At 40.1% G+C, this 21,752-nt stretch overlaps 1 protein-coding gene across 11 annotated transcripts in view; it reads right to left on the bottom strand.

The window, feature by feature from the left end:
• Positions 1–21,752, bottom strand: part of TLN2 (talin 2) — a 491,250-nt gene that overhangs the window by 166,983 nt on the left and 302,515 nt on the right. For all 11 annotated transcript variants that reach the window (XM_077128095.1, XM_077128103.1, XM_077128097.1 and 8 more), the window contains 7 exons: positions 21,561–21,665; positions 11,009–11,164; positions 8,567–8,668; positions 7,696–7,772; positions 5,025–5,205; positions 2,774–2,887; positions 408–516 (listed from right to left, as the gene is read on the bottom strand). In XM_077128095.1, coding sequence (XP_076984210.1) covers positions 408–516; positions 2,774–2,887; positions 5,025–5,205; positions 7,696–7,772; positions 8,567–8,668; positions 11,009–11,164; positions 21,561–21,665 — 844 coding nt within the window. The remainder of the gene's footprint in view (positions 1–407; positions 517–2,773; positions 2,888–5,024; positions 5,206–7,695; positions 7,773–8,566; positions 8,669–11,008; positions 11,165–21,560; positions 21,666–21,752) is intronic.

Below are 21,752 nucleotides of genomic sequence, written 5' to 3'. Positions count from 1 at the left end.
TTTTCATTAAACCCATCAAAAGCTCGAGAGGCCAACTCTGCCCCTGAAACAGAGGCCAACTTTGCCCCCTAAAACTGTTCATTCAAAACCATGTTCGAACTGTAAGCTCCCAGAAGGGAGAAACTAATCTCAATATGCTTTGAAGAATGTCTAGCATGTTGGTGAACAATGAGAAGCGCTAAATAAGTGCTTTTTAATGATGATGAACAATGTAGCCAAAAAGAGGTAAGATTTTCCTAACCTTTCTCCTGGGTCAGGGGGAGAAACTCTGAAGAACTGAGTTCCTTAAAATAGACCATTTTCTCATAAAGAGGAAAAATCTGTTGTTTCAATCAAAGAATAAGTTTTGTCTTTTTTTTTTAAAACAAAACCACGATACACCACAAATTTCTACCTCAGAGACTTACCAGCCGTGAGGTTAACAACTGAAGCCGTTCCAGCTGTAATAGCATCAACTTGAGAGTGAATTTCATGTTTGGATTCATCAACTTTGTTCTGAACCCATACCCTAGATGCCTGCAAAACCAGACAATTGCAAAATCACACAATCAGTGCACAGAATTACCCAGGAAACCAAAGAAGCCACACTACCATAAAACAGACACATCCTGGCTGCTCTTTCCTCCCGAGCCTGCGGCAGACTAAGCACTTAAGTCATCTTAAGCAACAGCCTTAACAGGCCTCTTGCTTGTTCATAGATGTGGAATGCGAGGCAAGTAAATACTCAGTTTCTTACAATAATTACTTTCATTTTCACGTTTAAGATCTTTTGGAGCAAAATTCTATGAGGCTTTACTTAGGTAAATTCAATCACGAAAGAATGAGGAGAAAAATTCAGGTCTAATAATAATATTGCATATTAGTACCAACATTTGTTGCTAGATTTTGTCTTTTTTTTTTAGCAGGGTTAGAATAAGTGTGTTTCAGCTCACAAGTGTTCTCTGTTAACGTAGGAAGAATCTCTTTCTTCACAACATGAATTGCCATGAAGAAGTGGCACCTTACCTGGAAGGACTAAGGGACAGGTTCTAGATTAGCTCTACCATTAACAAGTGATATGACCTTAGGCAAATCACAACCAGGTCCAGAAACTTAAGTTCCTGTTTTACAGAAACTCGATTGTCTTTAAAACCCTTTCTAGCTCTTAAACTTTATGTTCATTGGCACCTATGAAGGCAAACTCTAATTTCTGGTATTTCAGAACTTTGCCAATAAATGATAATCCTCATTGATAATGATTATTATCATTATCAAGCACTTAACCTGCAATAATGTTAAGTGCTGGTCTGCTCCCCCAAAACATATGAAAAATATTACTCAAGGCTCAGGATATTCGTAGCACAAACAATATTTTATGGCATTCTGATTCTTTATAAACTGGGGAAGCAGGGAGGCTAAATCTAAAGACTTTTTTTAAACTTATTTCTTATTATCAAACCAAAACAACACGCAAACATGAACATTCTTAACATTCAAACATTCCGTATATGGTATACAATCAGTAATGCAAAGACTTCTAAACTCCATCTCACAATTGGGTTGGATATGTGAATCTGTGATAAATACTTTCATTTTGAAGTTCCCAAAAGGAAAATTTTAATGATTTCAGGTACTTGGGAAAAACAGCATGGAGGACACTAGCAACCTGTATTCCTGAAACATGTATACATGAAAAATGGAAAAATGGCATTAGCTAGGATTAGAGGGCATTATCCTTGCTGGACAAGATGGAGCTACAAATTGCATCTTGGTTCTCCCTAACAATGGCAACAGTCAATTCTATAGCAGTGCTTTTTAATATTGGCTCATCACTGGACTCACCTGTGGAGATTACAAACACTGATACTCAGGTCCCACCCCTAGTAATACTGATTTTTAGCCTGCAATGGAGCCTTAGGCATTATTTTAAACTTCTCAGGTGATTCTAGTGTGCAAAGCATGGTTGAGACTGACAGAACCAGCCCGTGCTTCTCAAACTTTAATGTGCACATGAAACAGTTGAGGACTTTGCTCAAGTACCAATTCTCATTCAGTATCTGGTAGTCAGGCTCATGTTTCTACATCTCTAGCAAGATTCTAGATATTGCCGATGCTGCCTGTCAATAACAATTTGACTGATGAGGGGCTAGATGATTTAATGTAGCAGCAGCTACAGGAAGTCCTCTTCACTAATTACCTATCCTCCCCTGCTACAAAGCTCAGCAGTAATTCCCTGCTTCAAAGTGTGGTCCCCAGACAAGCAGCATCAGTATCACCTGAGAATTTCTTGGAACTGCATCAGACCTACTGAATCAGAATAAACAGGGGTGGAGCCCAGCAATCTGTGACTTAGGTCCTCCAAGTGATTCTCCTGCATTTGAGAACCATGGTAGTAATAATAATAACAGAAAGAATTCATGCTTATTGAACTTTTACTATGGGCCAGGCACAACAACCCTATTTAGAGATGAGATAGTGGAAGCTTCAAAAGGTTAAGGTGTCCTGGTTCACACAGGCAGAGCAATGGAGCTGGGATCTGAACCAGATCATGTGCCTCCAGAATCTCCAGTTCCTATTCCAGCCTTTGTGCTGTCCTGCCATGAGACAGGTGGACCCCACGATTCTTTCCTCCTGCCTCCTGCCAGTGCAATCTAGAAACAAAGACTCAATATCTTAAATTAGAAGACGGGTCTCCACTTTCCCTAGCTGGGAGACAGAGAAAGAATATTGAATCCAGGAAGGGTGTATGATACTGTTTTAAGTGCAGAATGAAAACCACGTGGACAATATTTACCATATCCTGGCCGAGAGGTGGGAGCGAATCGAGCTCACTGAGGTCATCTTGGGCCTGCTGGACAGCGTGCATGCTTGTGTTGATAGTCCCCATAAGAGCCTGCTGGGCTGATGTCTGCAAAGGCAGGGGAACCCAAGGCAGATCAGATCACAGCCTAGGACAGACACAGCCCTCCACATAAATGAGGGCCAAATTCTGGGTTCAAAGTAAAGCAGCACAGGGTAGATTTCAACTACTGCCTGAACCACCTCCCATTTCAACTTGTGGTGGGGTGGTGTAGAAATAGATATTTTGTTATATAAATTTAGAGAACACTAAATGAGGGTTTTTGCAATAGAAGGATTATAGACAGAAGAGTGTGGAGGGCTTAATTAGCCTAGAGGAATGTTGAGGAAGAGTCTTTACAAGACACAAATATACAACTTGAGTTGGGAGGACAAAAGGTTTCATACAGAGGAGACGTGTGTGTGTTAAACCAAAACTCTTCTTGTTAAATTCTCAAGAGTTCCACCCCAAGAGAAAATATGGAACTATTAGACTTTACTATCAGGAAATCCTTGATACTGTGTCAAACTATAAATCAATAGGCCATACCCTTGATTGTGAAGCTTATGTAGGTAGTGGAGAAGCTTAGCTTACCTGTAGGCATGCCTAAGAGTTACTTCTGGAGGACCTCTTTTGTTGCTCACGTGTAGCCTCACTCTCTCTAAACCCAATTCTGCAAGTGAAATCATTGCCCTCCCCACTAGGGACCTGACATCCAGGGGTGAAAATCACCCTGGAGGCATGGGAGATGATTCCCAGGGTTGAATCCAGCCCTGGCACTGTGGGATCAACAATTCCATTCTAACCAAAAGGGGGGGGGGGGGGGGGAAAGTGTAACTAATAAAGTATCAGCAGCTGAGAGAGTTCAAATAGAGTCAAGAGGCTACTTTGGAGGTTGCTCTTATGCAAGCTTCAATTAGACATTGCTACCTATCACAACCTCCCAAACCCCAACCAGGACCATTCTAGCCAGTCCTAAAGAACAACCAGTGCAATATATAAGATTCCACAAGGGTTCTATGCACTAGCCTAACTTTCCAGAAACCTACAACCTCCAGATGGGTTCCTGGTCCACATAAGCCCTGAAACCTAGAGGTTTCAGGAACCATCAGATAGTTCCATCTCCCTACCCCATATTAGTGACAAATCCTTCCAATATGAAAAAGTTAGAATGGACATAGCCCGAACACCCGTAAAGAGAGGGACAGAAAGATCAAAAGTGATGGTGGAGCTATACAGAGAAAACAGGATTTAACAAATGAATATGATTGCTGAATCATTAAATTGATACCTCTTTTAGTCTATCTTGGAGCAGCTAGAAGTAAAGACTTAAAATTGTGGAATCATAACCCATGTCAAACTTTGAAGTATGTTCTACAACTAATTGTGGTGCTGTGCTTTAAAATGAATTGCTTTTTTGTATATATGTTATTTTTCACAAAAAGGAAAGAAAAAAAGTCAATTGTGGTGATAAAAAATATTTATTCCTTCTAGCCTCCTATATTCTGGAGCAGCTAGAAGAGAAAATCTGAGACAACTGTGTGGTAGCCTATGACAAACTCTGGGATCTGTCCTGTAACTTCTTGTTGAGGAGTGCTTTGAAAACTATTGCTTTTTTATTTCTTTGCTTTGTTTATATGTTATACTATACAATAAAAAAGTTAAAAAAACAAAACAAAACAAAAAACTATCTACTCTTTCTAAGAAAATAAAAAATAAAAAAAGAATTCTACCCAAAGTTACCGTCAACACACTTCTTCGGAGTCATTAAAGCTCTCTAGCTTTCAAAAAGTTGTTTATTCCTGAGGCAGGCCAGAGAGAGGCACTGACAGGCAGGCAGACACGCCCAGCAGAAAGGATGGAATGATCTGCTTGAGTCAAGTGTCCGGGCCACTAAAGACCTGCTCTATTACTAGGTCTCTCTAAGGGATATCTGGGCCAATCAGTCTGAGGCTGCAAAGGCAGAGAAGTAAGGTTCTGTCTTTATATCAGCAAGTTACTCTGAGAGACGACCAAGTCTTTTCCAGCCACTGAGGGTACCTCTGATTCCACAGGGGAAGTTAGCAGAATCATGCAATTAAGACAACACCTGCTAGGAGGTTGGCACTGGGATTGCACAGCTGCACAAATATGCATTTCTGGGGTCCCTCCCTGTACACTGCAAGCAGCAGGCTGGTGAGCAGGGGAAACACGCTGAGAGACTCACCAGTGGGGGCATGTGGCCTCGGTGCATCTGCCCGACCATCACCTGCTGCTGCGGCGAAGGCATGCTGCCGATGTTGAAGGTCTCAGGTCCGCTGGAGCCCGAGCGCATCACAGCCGGCAGTGCTACGGAGCCGTGCTCGACCTTCCCTGTCCGATTGAACTGCTGCTGCAGGATGGTGGACCTGCAGGGGACAGGCAGTCCGGTCACTGGGAGGCGGCCACCTTGGCGGAGTAAAATGTACCGATACCACATACGTCACAACTGTTCCCTACTCTACGCTGGGGAGGATACTGTAAAAGCGGCACAAACAAATGGAGAACAGCAAACAAAGAAGTAGCACTACAATGTTCAGAAGAACCGGAATTCTTTTACAATCTGTCAAGTAAATAATTATTCCCAATTTATTGATTTAGTAGGGTCATGCTATTATGCAACTGGATGTTCCTCGAAAAAAAGGTATTCCTATAATAATGATGTTATTCCAGTTTAAGTGAAGGTTTTGGATAAATCCACCTACTGTTGGGTATATTCTATCTAAAATAGCATTCGTTTAACAAATATCTACTACATCAGGTTGTATTCTAGGTACTAGGGATATAATTTATTAACTTCTCCTGTTTGAAGGGAGAAATATGGAAATGAATTTATAAATTAAATCTCCCATAGCTTTAACTCCCACCACCACTACCCTGACCTCTACTGGTCTAAGGCCCATGCCCAGGGAACATGTGGTCCTTGGCAACATGAGGCAGACTTTGGTATCTCTCCCAGATGGCTTTCATCTAAAGTCTGAGGAGACATCTACGGTTTCCAAAAAATTATGTATTTTTTACTTGATTTTTTCTCAGAATGAATGATACGTGCAAAAGAAGTTGAACATATGAAGGTATGAAGTCTGAGGGTGACATATCTGCTTCAGTAGCTCAGTGGACCAGCCCATAGGAGCCTGCATGTGGGTGTGGGTGTGGGGGTTATCTGTACCTGTGTGCAGTGGGGGTGGGGGAGGGTTGTGGTTGATATGCAGCTGCATTAAGGACAGAGGTCTCTGTCCCAGGGTTCTTGAACTATCACAGATCACCTTCTATTGCCCAGGGCAAAGCTCATGAGCCATGGGGAATGCCAGTTTATCAATCCGTGGTTACCTGTGGAGAAATACTAATGTCTGACACTAGGTAGGGCTGGTGGATTTGGGGGCTCCAGTAGAAGTCAGCTACATTCCAAGACTCAGCAGGAGAAGTAGAAGTTCTAGATAGGGACCAATCTAAACCATTCTTCCTGCTTGCCTCTGATTAGATCCCACAGTGACACTTCAAATAGGTCCTGGTGTTCTGGGCTCAGATACTTAGCTGCGCCTGTGGGAAGCCTGAGTGCAGCAGGGTCTTTGGAAGAGAACCCTTACCCTGCCAGGCAGCACTAGCTTTTTAATTTCCATCTAATGGTCATTAATAATTTCAAGGACTTAAGGTGCTTTGTTGAAGCGTAGCAAGTACTTGAAATACGTCATATCAAGGTTGGTTCCAACTTGTATATTAATAGGGGAAAAATGGAAAAGCACCTTCAGGGTGATTAAGAAATAATTTGTTTGAAAGTAAATGAAAGGGTGGAAAAGTTAGAGAAACAATCAATATATTAGAACTTTCTGGCAAGGCACTATGGAAGCAGTACAAGATCTGAATCTGAGTGCTACATCTGCAAGATGTGTGTATCTCAACTAATTCTCATAGGCTTCAGTGCCCTCATCCACAACCTGGGGATGATAATACCTGGCATACCTCTTGTACAGTGGGAGGTTCTTGGGATCAAATGAGACAGCATGTCAGATGCACATGGTAAAGTGTAGACAAAAAAGCTGTTACAACACTCTAGTTGACACAAAGATGGCCACACAGATTTCCAAATAAGTATTAACTTATTAGATTTTACTTGATTTTATTACATTTCAGTTTCCTCATCCTGTAATGGGTTTAAATTGAGACCATTCCATGTTTAAAATAATAATGATAATGATGATATCAATAACTATATGCCAGGTATTGTTTTATGGGCTTTATGAGTCATTAGTCATTAAAACAAAACCTCTAAGGCAGGAAGTACCATTATCTCCATCTTGTAGATGAGATCACAAAGGCAGAGATTAACTTCCCCAATGCCACACAGTTAGTAAAAGTCAGAGCACATTTTGAATCCAGGAAGTCTGGCTCCAGAGCCCATACCCTTGCTCTCCCATGTACTCTGCTGTCCATAACATGTGTGCAGGCATGGCATGTAGCAAGTGCTCATAACCAACAACTCCTCCGCTGGCTGGACCCTGAGACCCCTTGCCCCAAACCAAAAGGGCCAGAATCAAACAAAAGCTCATTCTCCAGCCTTCTGATGAAAATGACCCAGTCCATGAAATTTAAATGAGAAATGAAGAATAGGCCTCACAAATGTTCACTGCCTCTAAAGATGAAATTGAATACCACATCTCGTTCAAGGTCTCCCTGAAACTCACAACCTCCTCAAAAGACAACAGGTATGCTGTTGGTCTGGAGCCCACACTCTGAGAAGACTGATCCATTCCATCTACTCCTTCAGGTGACAACTTCAGGGTGACTGCCCCTGGGCTGGCAGGAGGAAACCTGCCCACCTGCGGAGAAGAAAATCTGGCAGGTCTCATAACAATACATACTTTTTGGGGGAAACGGACTCTTCTAACATAGTTGACTCTTCATCGCCCTCGAGTCCAAATCTATCTTTACTTTGTTTCTGTAGGTAAAAACAAGGTACAAGAGTGGAACTTAGCAGATTTTCCTCATGGACCTTTTAAAAGACTTCTGAATGAACCCATTAACAAAACTGTTGAGGTTTACCCAGCATTTCTTTTACTGGATATTTCATAAGCGGTAGGCGAATGAAAACAAGAACAGCCACAGTTTAAAAAAAATGAAGTCCATTATTTAAGATATATATCTTCTGTATTTATTATTGCACACTCAACTTTGCATAGTTAAAAATCAGCAGGCATATAAAAAAAAGAGTAATTAAAAAAACAAAAGAAATTTTTAAAAAATCAAGAGGTATATATTAATAATCTAGTAGATCTTATTTATTTCATTGGCTGGTTTTGGAGTCTTAGGAAATATGTATACAGCAAGGCATATAACTCCATTAAATTTGGTAAAATAAATATGAAAAATGCAAAACAACATTTTCAGTCCTTCAGTCTGGGTTTCTACAGAGGCTAGAAAACACAACCCACAGCAAAATGGAGAAAAAGATGGTGATGCCTAGGAGTGGGCCAGACCTGTCCACTATCTAAACAACATTCTCTTGCTCATTATCTGACAATAAATGGCAGAAGTAGGTGCTAAAGCAAACCCAGAAATTCTTGTAGGATTCTAGGTCAAGGACTTTACATCCAAGCAATCCTAATGCCAAAGATCAAATGGGTAAATGATATATTTCAAATAGGGTTTGTTTTCCAAGGTACCCATATCACCTAAATTGAGGCTTCTTGTAGACTGTGGCCTTACTTTTCAAACTGCATCCATATAAAATACCTTTTTGAGGATGATGTCAATGTAGCCTGCAATCAGCTGGGATATTTGCTCTCCCTCAGTGGTTTGTACTGAGTAGTAGCTTTCCTGATATTCCCCAAAATCCTGAGAAAAAAAAAAGTCTGCATTAGAAGAAATATAGACATATCAGATATTTCAGCAGTTTTAAGGCTAGGAGCTCCAGGTCTGAACAAGATGGTAGAGGTTTACTTTTCCCTGCTCCTGCCCTCTAAATATAACTAAACACCCTAAAAAATTATTCACCAAACAACAGTAAAAGTATTCTGAAAGCTGGAAAGAAGGCATGTACATGGTCTAAATATACCTATTCAAAGACAGATTGACAAAGTGAATTAAAAAACATGACTTGATTATATGCTGTCTATAAGAAACTCACTTCAAACATAACAACATCGGAGCATGAAGGTAAAAATATATCATGCAAACATACTAAAAAAAAAGCCATTGTAGCCATATTAACATCAGATAAAATAGACTTCAGAGCAAAGAAAATTACTAAGAAAAAGAGGGTCATTACATCATGATAAAATGATCTATCTATCAAAAAGACAGGTATATGCACTAAACAACAGAACTTCAAAATACATGAACAAAAATGTCAGAACTGAAAGGGGAAATAGACAAATCCACAATTAGAGTTGGGGAGTTCACTTTCAGCAACTGATAGAACTTCTAGGCGGAAAAACAACAAGGATATAGAAAAAGTGAACAACACCATCAACTAACAGGATCTACCTGACATAGAATACTCCACCCAACAGCAGCAAAATACACATTCTTTTCACGCTGGAACTCCTGGAACATTTGAATACCAGTGATGACCATTTCCTGGGATTTAGAACAAACCCTAATAAATTTAGAAGACTTGAACTCATACAGAATATGTTCCCTAACCATAATGGACTCAAACTAACAGTAACAGAAAGAGACAAACGAACACTTTTCAAACACTTGGAAATTAAATAAAGGCTAGGAATAGGGCACACTTTTTAATGTAACTTTATACTTTAATGGAAATGATATTCATACTCTCTGTACTTCAATTAGGTACCGAGATTCACCACTATTTCTATTTATTTTTTAAATACTTTTTTTAAAGTAGTATTTAGGCCTAGTTTAAAAAGTCAAACAGTGTTACCAGATGTGTAACACAGCTGTCCCTATCCATTCCCATCCTCAACCTGTGGATGGTTACCATCCTTCCAAAGGTAACCATTTTAACTCTTGGAAGTTTCTCTTATATTTCTAAATAACGTGTTTATACTGATATTTAATTTTTCTACTTTAGAAATTACCCACTGACTTCCCACAGTGAAAGATGAGCACTCGGCTCTCTAAGTATTAACACCCAACTTTTAAGGGTCACCCATCTTGTAACTGTACCAGTAACAGGTACAGTTGTTGCTGGTCTATGGGAAGAAAGGAGGATGATTCCTGAAGACTTCTTCCAACTCGCCTGAGTCCATTCATCAGTGATCACAACAGACACCTGAGTTACTCCTGCAAGGCCCCTTCCTTACACCTTCTTGGCTGATACCCAATGACGAGGTCTTGCCTAGATGCCTGCTGACATTTCTACTGTCCAGAGGAGATGGAGAACAGTGTACCTCAGGAGTGCTGAAGGGCTTGGCAAATTTTAACATTTTTTGGTTTTTCTCATTGCTCAACCTGCCCTACAAATATTCGTCCTGTCTAATCTTACATGTAAATATGGCTACATTTAAGGCTATGTAGTTATACTCTGCTAACAATATATTCTGAGGTTGGGAGGAGAATTCTGAGGCTTAAAGGTGGAACGAGTATTCTTTCTACTTTACAAAAATTTTACAGCAAGCATTTCATTGTCGCCATCTCACTTAATCCTAGCAATCCCATGAAGCAGATATTACTATCCCATTTTATGGCTGAGGAAATTAAGTCTCAGCAAGGAGAGGAAACTTGAGCAAGGACAAAGAGCTGGGAAATAAACTGGGGTTTTCAATACTAATCCCAAAGTCTAGACTATTTCCTCTATATACCACACTTTCTAGGCAGCCGGGATAAACACTCCTCAACAAGATACTGGAATTCTTAGGAATTTCTAAAACAACTAGAGATACAGAGGAGGCCTTTGTGTGATCTTCAGGGCATGCTAGGGATGTCTTCAGGAATACAGAACACAGAACCATTCTGGTGTTGTGCTCTTCCCTAGTTAATGGACTGAGGAAGACATAGAGCACTGGAAGGAAGTGGTGGCTAAATAAACCCAGGCTTGCCAATATCACTCAGTTGTCCTGTGGCAGATGGACTTCTACCATCTTCCCCTCTCCATATGGGCTCTCTAAGGCTGGGGAAACCCAACAGGCTTGGATCTGTCCTATCTCCTGCCCCCATGACACCAGCAAGGCCATGCTGGCCTCCTCGATGCCCTCTATGAGTCCCTACCAGTGTGAAGCTCTTGGGCGAAGCTGCCCAGCGCTTGACCGTGGTGAGGGGCCACTCCTGCAGCACTTCCTTGGTCTTCTCATCCACACGCATCACCGAGTCCTTGGTGATACCCAGCAGGCGAGGCACCAGTTTGTTCTTGCCTTTCATCTTTTCCTGAAAGAAGAGATCCCAAGAGTCACTGCTCTTTCTTTGATTCATCTGATTTTGCCAAGAGAGAAGTAATTTTGCAATGTTTTATCTGCAGTTAATTTATGTATGCTGGGGTTCAAACAGGCCGAGCGTCATTGGAAAACCAGTGTTTTAAGGCTAAGTAAGAAGCACACTAAATTAAAGGGATGGGGAATAATTTGAAAAAGCTGAACAAGCGATACCAGAAGACCACAAAGGTTTTCTTTCTGGAAAGAATGCCATTTTGGGAAGACCAGAAAGGGATGCCATTCAGGAAGACAGGTTGCTCCAAAACAGAAACAGTGACAGAAAAGACAGAAAGGACAGAATGGCGCAGAAAGGAAGAAGCTGATGTGAATTCCAAATGTTATCACAACCAGTAACCAACTAAGAAGACTGATGGGGCATTTAAGTACCACACTTGAGCTATCTAAAATTGACTACAATCTGCCAAAGTAGAAACTTCTTATTATGATGAGACACACAGTACCATTTTTTAAAAATCTCTCAAATATTATTTCCGTTTAGTTTCTTTCTTGTTGGTATTTTAAACAAACACTGATTCTTAAAAAATCTCTTATGATTAGTTTTCCTGATCTTTTTAAAAAATAGTAACCATATCTATTAAAATAATGAATCTTTATCTCACTCTCCTACCAAAGCATATTCAAGACGGATTAATATTTTAGGGAGAACATACAATTGGACTTTTTAGCAAAAACACAAAACTAAGAAATGATAAAGGTAAGTATCAATAGCTTTAACTGCAAAATATATAGACTTTGGTACAGCTAAAAAAAAACAACAACAGAAAAATAGAAGAAAATAAAGCAAATGACTGGGGAATAAATAGTTGCAACAAATATGATAATAAAATATTTCATATTACTGTATATGTAAAAAGTGTAAATCAACAAAAATAACTGGCAAAGAACATGAATAGAAATTTAGGTAAAATTTCAATCACGCAAATAGCAGAATATTTTTTTGTTAATATTCAGAATTGAGGAAGGTAAGGACCACTACTGATAGGTGTTTAAAATGGTAAAGCATTTATGGAAGACAGAAATTGTGTCAATATCTCCCACAAAGTCTTAAAAATGTTCATACCTTTGAAACAGCTCACTTACAGAAAATAATTTTTTTTAAAAAGATTTATGCTAAGAAAGCACAAGCAAGTTCGTCATAGCATAAAACTAGAAACAACCAAAATTTTCCAAAATTGAGGATATGATAACTAAATGGTAGTACAGTCAAATAACAAGACTATTCTGCAACTATTAAAAATCCCTATAAGAAAACAATTGGTTTTATGGCAATAAATTACACACATTTTAAAAATAACAAAATATAAAACATATATATAGAATTATCATACTATGTGAAATACCATTTTAAGAACAAGCATTTTTCCGCTACATGAAAAAATGTCAATGATCATCTCCTGTTATTTGTATTATTTTCTTGTGCTTTTCCTTTTTTCCAAAATGTTACTTAGTGACTGTGTATTTTTATTGTCAATAAAAAAAATTCAAAATGCCAGTCCCTATCATACTTGCTGAAGGTTTATAGATCTCTTGAGAGGAAACCTAGCAATATCCGACACACTATCCTCAGAGGAATCCACAGATACACTGCCACACACACTACGTATCTATATGTGGTTGTGTGTACACAAAGATGAAACTGCCCAAGGCAGACAGTGCTGAATGGTAACATTTAAGATTTAAATATAAATTATAGCAGCAGAAACATTTCTCTGACTTCAAAAAGAGACTGTCCAAAAATAAGCCAGAAACAAAAGAACAAGAATGGTATCATCACCTTTAGAAAATGCTTATAAGAACACAGGGGCTTAGATGGTAAGCTTTGAGAGCAGACACATTAAGTCCAGAGTGGTGATTTTTATTTCTCAATTTTGAGAGGCTGTTTTATATATATAACGTGATATTTACGGATAAGAACGAAGCTGAACAAGTTGGGGTTAAAGTAATTCAGAACACAGGGGTAAGGAAGACAGTGTCTATATCTTAGATACTCTTTGAGACCAATAGAAGAAAGGTTTATTTGATCTGGAACTGAAATTTTCTGTAGTGCATAGTCTAATTCAACCTATCTGTACAGCTCATTTGAGCAACTGAAAAACAGGAAGCACAGAATAAGAAAGAGGTCCTTTAATCCTGTATAGATTATTGTAATGCCTGGAAACATCTTAGATTATATTAATCAGATAATTAAAAAGTATTGGCAAAGTCCCCTGAGGAAGAGGAGAAAGAAAATGGAACTATTAAACCTTACCATCAGGGAATCACCCGATACTGTGTCACACTTTAAGAACACCCAAATCAATAATAGGCCATGCCCTCGATCATGAGGCTTACTCTTGTGAAGCTTAGGTAGGTGGCAGAGAAGCTTAGACTACCTATAGGCATGTCTAAGAGTTACTTCTGGAGGATCTCTGTTGTTGCTCAGATGTGGCCTCACTCTCTCTAAGCCCAACTCTGCAAGTGAAATCATTGCTCTCCCCTCTACGTGGGACATGACATCCAGGGGTGAAAGTTTCCCTGGTGATGTGGGAGATGATTCCCAGGGATGAATACAAACCTGGTACCATGGGATCAACAATTCCATCCTGACCAAAAGGGGGAAAAGAAGTGTGATTAATAAAGTATCAGTGGCAGAGAGAGTTCACACAGAGTCGAGAGGCTACTCTGGAGGTTGCTCTTACACAAGCTTCAGTTACACCTTGGCTACCTATCATAACCTGCCAACCCTCAACCAGGACCATTCCAGCCAATCCTAAAGAACACCTAGGGCAATATATAAGATTCCACAAGGGTTCCAGGCACTAGAGTTACTTCCCAGAAACCTACAACCTCCAGATGGGTCCCTGGTCTAGACAAGTCCTGAAACCTAGCCCAGCCTCTCCAGAACATCAGATAGTTTCATCTCCCTACCCCATATTAGTGAAGACCCTTCCAATATGAAAAATTTAGAATTGCTATAGCCCAAACACCCCTAAAGAGAGGGATGGAAAGATCAAAGGTGATGGGAGAATTATATATAGAAGATAGGACTTAGCAAATGAATTTGAATGCTGAATCATCAAATTGGTATCTCTTTGAGTGATTTTAGAACAGCTAGAAGTAAAAACCTAGAAGTGTGAAATTGTAATCCACGTCAAACTCTGAAATATGTTCTACAGCTAACTGTGGTGCTGTGCTTTGAAATTGTAGTTTTTTTGTATATATGTTATTTTTCACAAAAAAAGAAGGAAAAAAAGTCAATTGTGATGATAAAAAAATATTTAAGCACTCTAGCCTCTTATATTCTGGAACAGCTAGTAGGAAAAATATGAGAGGATCATATGATAGCCCATGACAAACTCTGGGATTTGTCCTGTCACCACTTGTTTAAGAGTGCTTTGAAAACTATTGCTTTTTCATTTCTTTGCTTTGTATATATTTTATACTATACAATAAAAAAGTTAAAATTAAAAAAAAAGCAGACTGTCCACACTTTCCCAGCTTCTGGTAGAAATAACCATAGGAAAGATAAAAATCAGCCCACCCCCCACCCCCACGAGCATTTCACCAGCCCTCAGGCCTGTTGGTCCCAGCACACCTCCAGCTCCCTCCCGGGAGTGGGCACTGACTGTGTCAAGGCCCTCTGGGTGTCCAAGGGGAACACCACACCCAAGGACCTCCAGTTCCTTAAAAAAAAAAGCCACAAAAACAAAACAAAACAAAAAACACTGAGAAGGGTCAGATTCTTTTTAAGAAGAGGCCATTTCCACAAGGGGTGAAATCGATACAGGGTGGACAAGGAGGCCAATCTAATTTGGCTTCAGCAACTACTGGGAGATTAGGTTGAGAAGGTTGTAGGCGGCTCATTTAGTCGCTCAGTGTCGGCGCAAGCCCAGCTGCTGGGACCCAGGCAAGAGACTGGGAATAAAATATGGTTTGCAGCTGCTCGCATCCTTTGCCATCTGCACCTCTCCCCAGAGAAGCGCTCCGGGTGAGGAAGGGCGGGAGGGAAGACAGCATCCCGACGGATTGCCCTCATTCTCATCAAGATCATTCTGGCTTGGGAAAGCCGCCACGGTGAACAAGCAAATCACTTATGGTGGCATTTCTTCAGAGTCACAGTTGTAGGAAGGGGCATCTAAGGAACTCAAAACACACTGAAATTAGTGGGTGCGAGGGTAGTTCAGTGGTAGAATTCTCACCTGCCATGCAGGAGATGTGGGTTCGATTCCCAGCCCACGCACTTTCCAAAACAAACAAACAAATGAAGACAAACGAACAAAAATTCAACAACTGGTGCTGCAATGGAAAAAAGAATGAAATGTGACCCCTGCCACATAACATGCGAAAAAAATATATGTATACATATATACATATATATATATATACTGAAACTAAGCAATAGAGACCCCGGCCAAGAGAGACATCACTTCAGCTCCTAGCCACAAAACACGGAGCAGCTGGAGAAAGTTAGAGTCGCCACTAGGGTCATCCGTGATACAGACACCTGTCTAGAGTCGCCACTAGGGTCATCCCTGATACAGACACCTGTCTAGAGTCGCCACTAGGGTCATCCCTGACACAGACACCTGTCTTGGACCCGCAGGGGCAAGACCTGCACTTTAGGAGATTGATAGGGTAGTAAGTCCCCCCTTCCTTCTTATGCCTGGCGTCTCATTCCACCCACATCTCTCCTCTCCATCAACTACACAGACAGCATCCATTTATCTCCAGTAGGAAAAAGCAGGCAAGCTTTAATAAAGACCCGTCTTTCTCACACACAGACACACAAAAAGAGACTCTGGTTGTGATTTTGCCAGCCATATGGAAACACCTCTCTAGAGGTAGTGTTCAATAGGTTGGTTTTGTTTCTGACAATGTCTATACAATGCCACAACTTAGAGGCAGGAGAATGTAAGCATCACACCAAGGAGACACAGGATCTGTTATAAGCCTGTCCCTCCTCTTTCAACCATGGCTGGACCTTTCCTATGGCTTCAGGTCTGGCAGCTAACTTTGACCAAGTCTGCTCTTCTCACAGATGCAGAGGCTGACTGCTCTTTACATTGCTTACAACATTACATCTGAGATTCAGAATTGGGTGGGAAACAAGTGGGCTAAGCTTCTGGCATGTTTTAGCTCTATGTCCTCACTGGAATGTGGCCTAAGACCAAGAGGTTCTCCACGTAACTCCGCTGAGTTCACTGGAGCTCTATGTTGGCCTGGGGCCAAAGCCTGGCATGTGTATGTGTGTGAATGTGTGAATGTGTGAACGTGCGTGTGTGTGTGTGTGTGTGTGTGTGTGTGTGTGTTGCTTTGCCATCAGTACAGGTACTTCTTTTAAGAGTGCGGCAGAAAGGGATGCTGGTTAAGAGCCCAACTGGGCAGTAAAGGTCCAGTTTATTAGTCATCTCTCTCTCCAAAAACTATTGGCAATGCATTTTGACTTAACTCACATTTCTAAATTCCCTCTGTGATGCTTTTACAGTTGGGGGGGGGGAGTGCTGGGGCAGGCCAATGCTTCAGGTAATTCACCTCAAGGCCATGGCTAAGCCTGCAGGGAAACATCAAATGAAAAATTAGAAGTGAGAAGGTTTACACAAGGCCTTCCGGGAAAGGAACAACATCCTTTTCAAATCAAGGGAAAGGTCTTACCATTGTTTATGGGATTATGATTATCAGATTATGCTGAAATGCAAAATAAGCCTCAATGGCAGAATACTATAGACATTTATTGTTCCCATTCACTGAGATCTTATATGAAACAGTCATATCTATATGGCTTCATTTAAGCCTTGAAAAAGTCAATTTTACAGGGGAGCACACAGAGGTAAGGTAAGCTATCAAGGCAAAACTGTTAAGGGGCAAAGCCAGGATCCAAACCCTGGTCTTTTTTTTCAAAGCATATAAACTGCAATGAAACACTGTTTCCTATGTGCTAACTATATGGCTTGCAGACATTCAAAATATCAGAGGTTAGCAAACTATGCCCCAAGGGCTAAATCCAGCCCACTGCCTGTTTTTTTTTTTATAGCCCGAGAGCCAAAAATGATTTTACAATTTTAAATAGTTGAAAAACAATCAAAAGAGGAAGAGTATTTTGTGATGTGGAAATTACGTGAAATTCAAATTTCAGTCTATAAATAAAGCCCCATGTGAACCCAGACATGCCTCTGATTTATGTACTGCCTATGACTGTTTTCATGTTACAAATGCAAAGCCGAGTGGTTGAGACAAAGACTGTATGGCCAGCAAATGGTAAGGATGGTGAAGGCAGGTGACTAATCTCAAACAGGGTCACCCTATCTAGGTCAGTGACAGGGAACATAGACTTTTGACGTAAGAGAATCCTGAATTCAAGGTCTGGGCCTCCAGGTACTAGGATCATGGTCCCAGCTAAGTTATTTGATCTCTGTGGGCCTCCAAAATTTTCTCATCTATTAAAAGATAATGGTAGGGTGGGCGACAGTGATTCAGTGGCAGAATTCTCGCCTGCAATGTTGGAGACCTGGGTTCAGTTCCCAGTGCCTGCTCATGTTAAAAAAGAAAAAGATAATGGTAATAGTTCCACCACTGGGTTGTTGATAGATTTGAATGACTTATGCCTGACATATAATAGTTACTAGATGCTATAACTCTAGTATAAACACTGAGAAATGGTATCATTATTATCTAGAACACATTCATATCCATTAAAAAATTCACTGATAGTGGTACTGGGAAAACTGGAATCCAGATGCAAAGGAAAGAAGGTGGACCCCTACCTCATTACATAATACAAAAATCAACTCAAAAGGGTCAAAGAAACAAAACTACAAAACTTCTACATGAAAACATAGGGAGGCATCTTCAGGACCCTGGGCTAGGCAATGGTTTCTTAGTACGCAAAAGCACAGCAATCATCAATCAATCAATAAATGGGACTTTGTCAAAATTAAAAACTTTTTTGCAAAGGACTTCACCATGAAAGTACAATGACAACGTACACAATGGGAGAAAATATTTGGAAAACACATATCCAATACAGGTTCAATATCCAGAATACATAAAGAATACAACTCAACAAAAAAAAGATAAACAACCCATTATAAAATGGGAAAAAGACTGGACTAGACATTTCTCCAAAGAAGATATACAAATGGCTAATAAGCACATGAAAAGATGCTAAATATCATTAGCAAATCAAAGCCACAATGTAACCATTTTAAATGTACTAGAATGGCCACCATTAAAAAAAGAAGAAAATAATAAGTGTTAGCAAGGATACAGAGTAATAGGCACTGTTGGTTAGAATATAAAATGTCCAGCCACTGTGGAAGACAGTTTGGGGATTCCTCAGAAAGTTAAGTATAGAATGACCACCATATGACTGATCAATCCTACTTCCAGTGGGATGTGAATTGAAAGCAAGAGTGTCAATAGATATCTGCACACTGATGATCAAAGCAGCATTATTCACAATTGCCAAAGGAAGGAAGCAATCTAAGTGTGCACCAGGGGAAGAATGGATAAATGAAATATGATATATACATACAATGAACTATATTATTCAGCCATAAAAAGGAATGAAATTCTGATGCATGTGATAGCATGGAAGAACCTTGAAAACATCATATTGAGTGAAAGTAGCCAGACCAAAAAGGACAAATACTGCATGAGCTCACTGATATTAAGTAATCAGAAAAAACAAATTCACAGTCAGAAACTAGAAAACTGTTCACCTGGAATCTGACCCTGGTGAGGGTAAAGACTAGTGAGTTAATACATAATTCGTACAGAGTTTCTGTTTGGGGCGGTGGAAAAGTTTTGGTAATGGATGATGATAATAGCATACAACATTATGAATGTAATTAACATGACTAAATCATTTATCTGAAGGTAGTAGAAAAGGGAAATTTAGGTTGTATATATGTTGTACCATATATACAGAATTGAACAACACAAACAAATCTTAATGTAAACCACAGACTATTTTTAATAGTATAATTATAATAATTTTGTTTCCTCAATTGTTACAAAGGTACCACACTGCTGCAAGGTGTTAATAATAAGGAAAACTAGGTGTCTGGGGAGAGGTAAATGGAAACTCGCCATTTTCTGCCAGCTTTTTCTATAAACTTACAATTTCTCTAATAAAACAAAGAAAATTCAGTGACTGTTTAAAACTCCCATCAAATTTAACAGTCAACTTCTAAACTGTTTTCCCTAAAATCAAAGTGAGTAATATAGGCTTTCTTCATTGTCAAGGACACCAGCATTGTTTTTATGTAAAACTAGGGGCTGATATAACTGATTAACAGAAGCATGCACCTCTCTGTAGTATGGCATATTTATTCCTCCTTCCCCAAACGAAGCAGCCTGGTCCAATAAAAAGTGGAATCAAGAAAAGCACCATACTGAATGTCATAAGTGCTTGGAATCTCAGGTAGCACATGGGATTTTGTTGGTTTGTCCAGAGTGATCCCCCGATGAATCCCAGAGTGATCTGATCAGTGACTGGAAAAGTATTTGCCAAGCCCCCTTCGGGGAATGGTGAGAGTGGGGAGAAATTCAACTTCCCCAAGTTGAATTCTTGATATTCTCACAAGCAGTGTGGACAACCAAAGCTATAGGCTGAGCCCCCAGTCTTGGGGTTTGTTCACATGAAACTTAACCCCACAAAAGATAAGTCAAGTCTACTTAAAATTTAGGCCTAAGAGTCACCCCCAAGAGAGCCTCATTTGTTGCTCAGATGTGGCCTCTCTCTCCAGCCAATATGATGAGCAGTCTCACTACCCTCCCCCTCTCTGCGTGGGATATGACTCCCAGGGGTGTGGACCTTCCTGGCAACGTGGGACAGAGATCCTGGAATGAGCTGAGACTCAGCATCAAAGGACTGAGAAAAACCCTAGAATGAGCTGAGAATTAACATCAAGAGACTGAGAGAACCTTCTCAACCAAAAGGGGGAAGAGTAAAATGAGACAAAGTGTCAATGGCGAGAGATTTCAGAGTCGAGAGGTTATCTTGGAGGTTATTCTTACACATTAAGTAGATATCACCTTGTTGTTCAAGATGTAGTGGAGAGGCTGGAGGGAACTGCCTGAAAATGTAGTGCCGTGTTCCAGTAGCCATGTTTCTTGATGATGATTGAACAATGATATAGCTTCCACAATGAGACTCTGTGAATGTGAAAACCTTATGTCCGATGCTCCTTTTAGCTACTATATCAACAGAAGAGTAGAACATATGGAATAAAAATAAATAATAGGGGGAACAAACTTTAAAATAAATTCAGTTTGCAATAGTGGTAAATGAAAGCGAGGGGTAAGGGGTATGGTACGTTTAGTTTTTTTTTCTCTATTATCATTTTATTTCTTTTTCTAAATCGATGCAAATGTACTAAGAAATGATGACTATGCAACTATGTGATATTAAGAATTACTGATTGTATATGTAGAATGGAATGATATTTAAATGTTTTGTTTGTTAGTTTTTTTTAATTAATAAAAAAAAGAAAAGCATCATATCTTCAAATATTCTAGAATCAATTACTAACTTCCTTCATTGCAGTTCTTTTTTGTTATGAGTAAAGAAACCTCTTTAAACTACCCTGTCTCTGCCCTTGCAACTTCATCCCTGGAAGAAGCTGCAACAAAGCCACTTATACTTCCATTTGAGGCAAGCAACACAAGAAACTGTCACATGCTGGAGATTTCTCTTGGGCAAAGGACAAGAGGAAAGAGGTCCAGGGTCACAGCAAAACAAGTGGAAACCAATGAAACCTGTTAGGTGGGTGACTAAAACAAGGTATCCCAGCATGGGAAGAGCAAAGGAGAATGGAGCTAATGAGATTTATTAGCTAATTTAAGAATACACCCACCAAGTGGCTACTCTGGCTTACTCACAGGGTAAATTACAGACACATTGTTTTCCTTTTAACAGTTTGTAATGGAAGACAAACAATTTCCATTAAAACAGATCTTAAGGCTACAAAAAAACCAAAGACCCATAATAAAGTACACAAACTACATACTATATCTACCAGATGAATTTTATTTGGTCTTCACTTAATTGTACAGTGGACTCTTGACTTTCATAAGCAAAACATTCTTGGGGTAAAGACATAACAAGTCAAAATGAACTAATTGTTTCAGTCACTCTGAAGCAGGGGCAGGGAGTCAAGCGGACATGCCGGGAGAACTGGAGGTGCCCGGGTTCACATGTCAGCCTCGTGGCTCTTGTACTCCACGTCTGCAACCACAGACCAGCGGCGCATGCTAGGACTCCACATACGACAACCCAAACTTAACAGCAAGCGCTTTAACAGAAGATAAACTTGTGGCAGTTAACACCCTCTCCGTCCTACCCAACTCACCTTCACCAGGAAAAAGGAAACACCATATGTCCGGAGGGATCGAGCGAGTTTGACGTACTTCACCTTGGCTTCTATTTCACTCATCTCTCCACAGTTCTTGTGCTCCTGTGAGAGCGACAGTATTAGAGGATAAATTAATGCAGCTCTGCCTGCAGGGAGACTTGGCAAGAGGTGGTTACTACACACGGTGCA

The sequence above is a fragment of the Tamandua tetradactyla genome, chromosome 14, assembly GCF_023851605.1.
Source record: "Tamandua tetradactyla isolate mTamTet1 chromosome 14, mTamTet1.pri, whole genome shotgun sequence".
Classification (NCBI taxonomy): Eukaryota; Metazoa; Chordata; class Mammalia; order Pilosa; family Myrmecophagidae; genus Tamandua; species Tamandua tetradactyla.
This window is presented reverse-complemented; position numbering and strand designations above follow the sequence as displayed.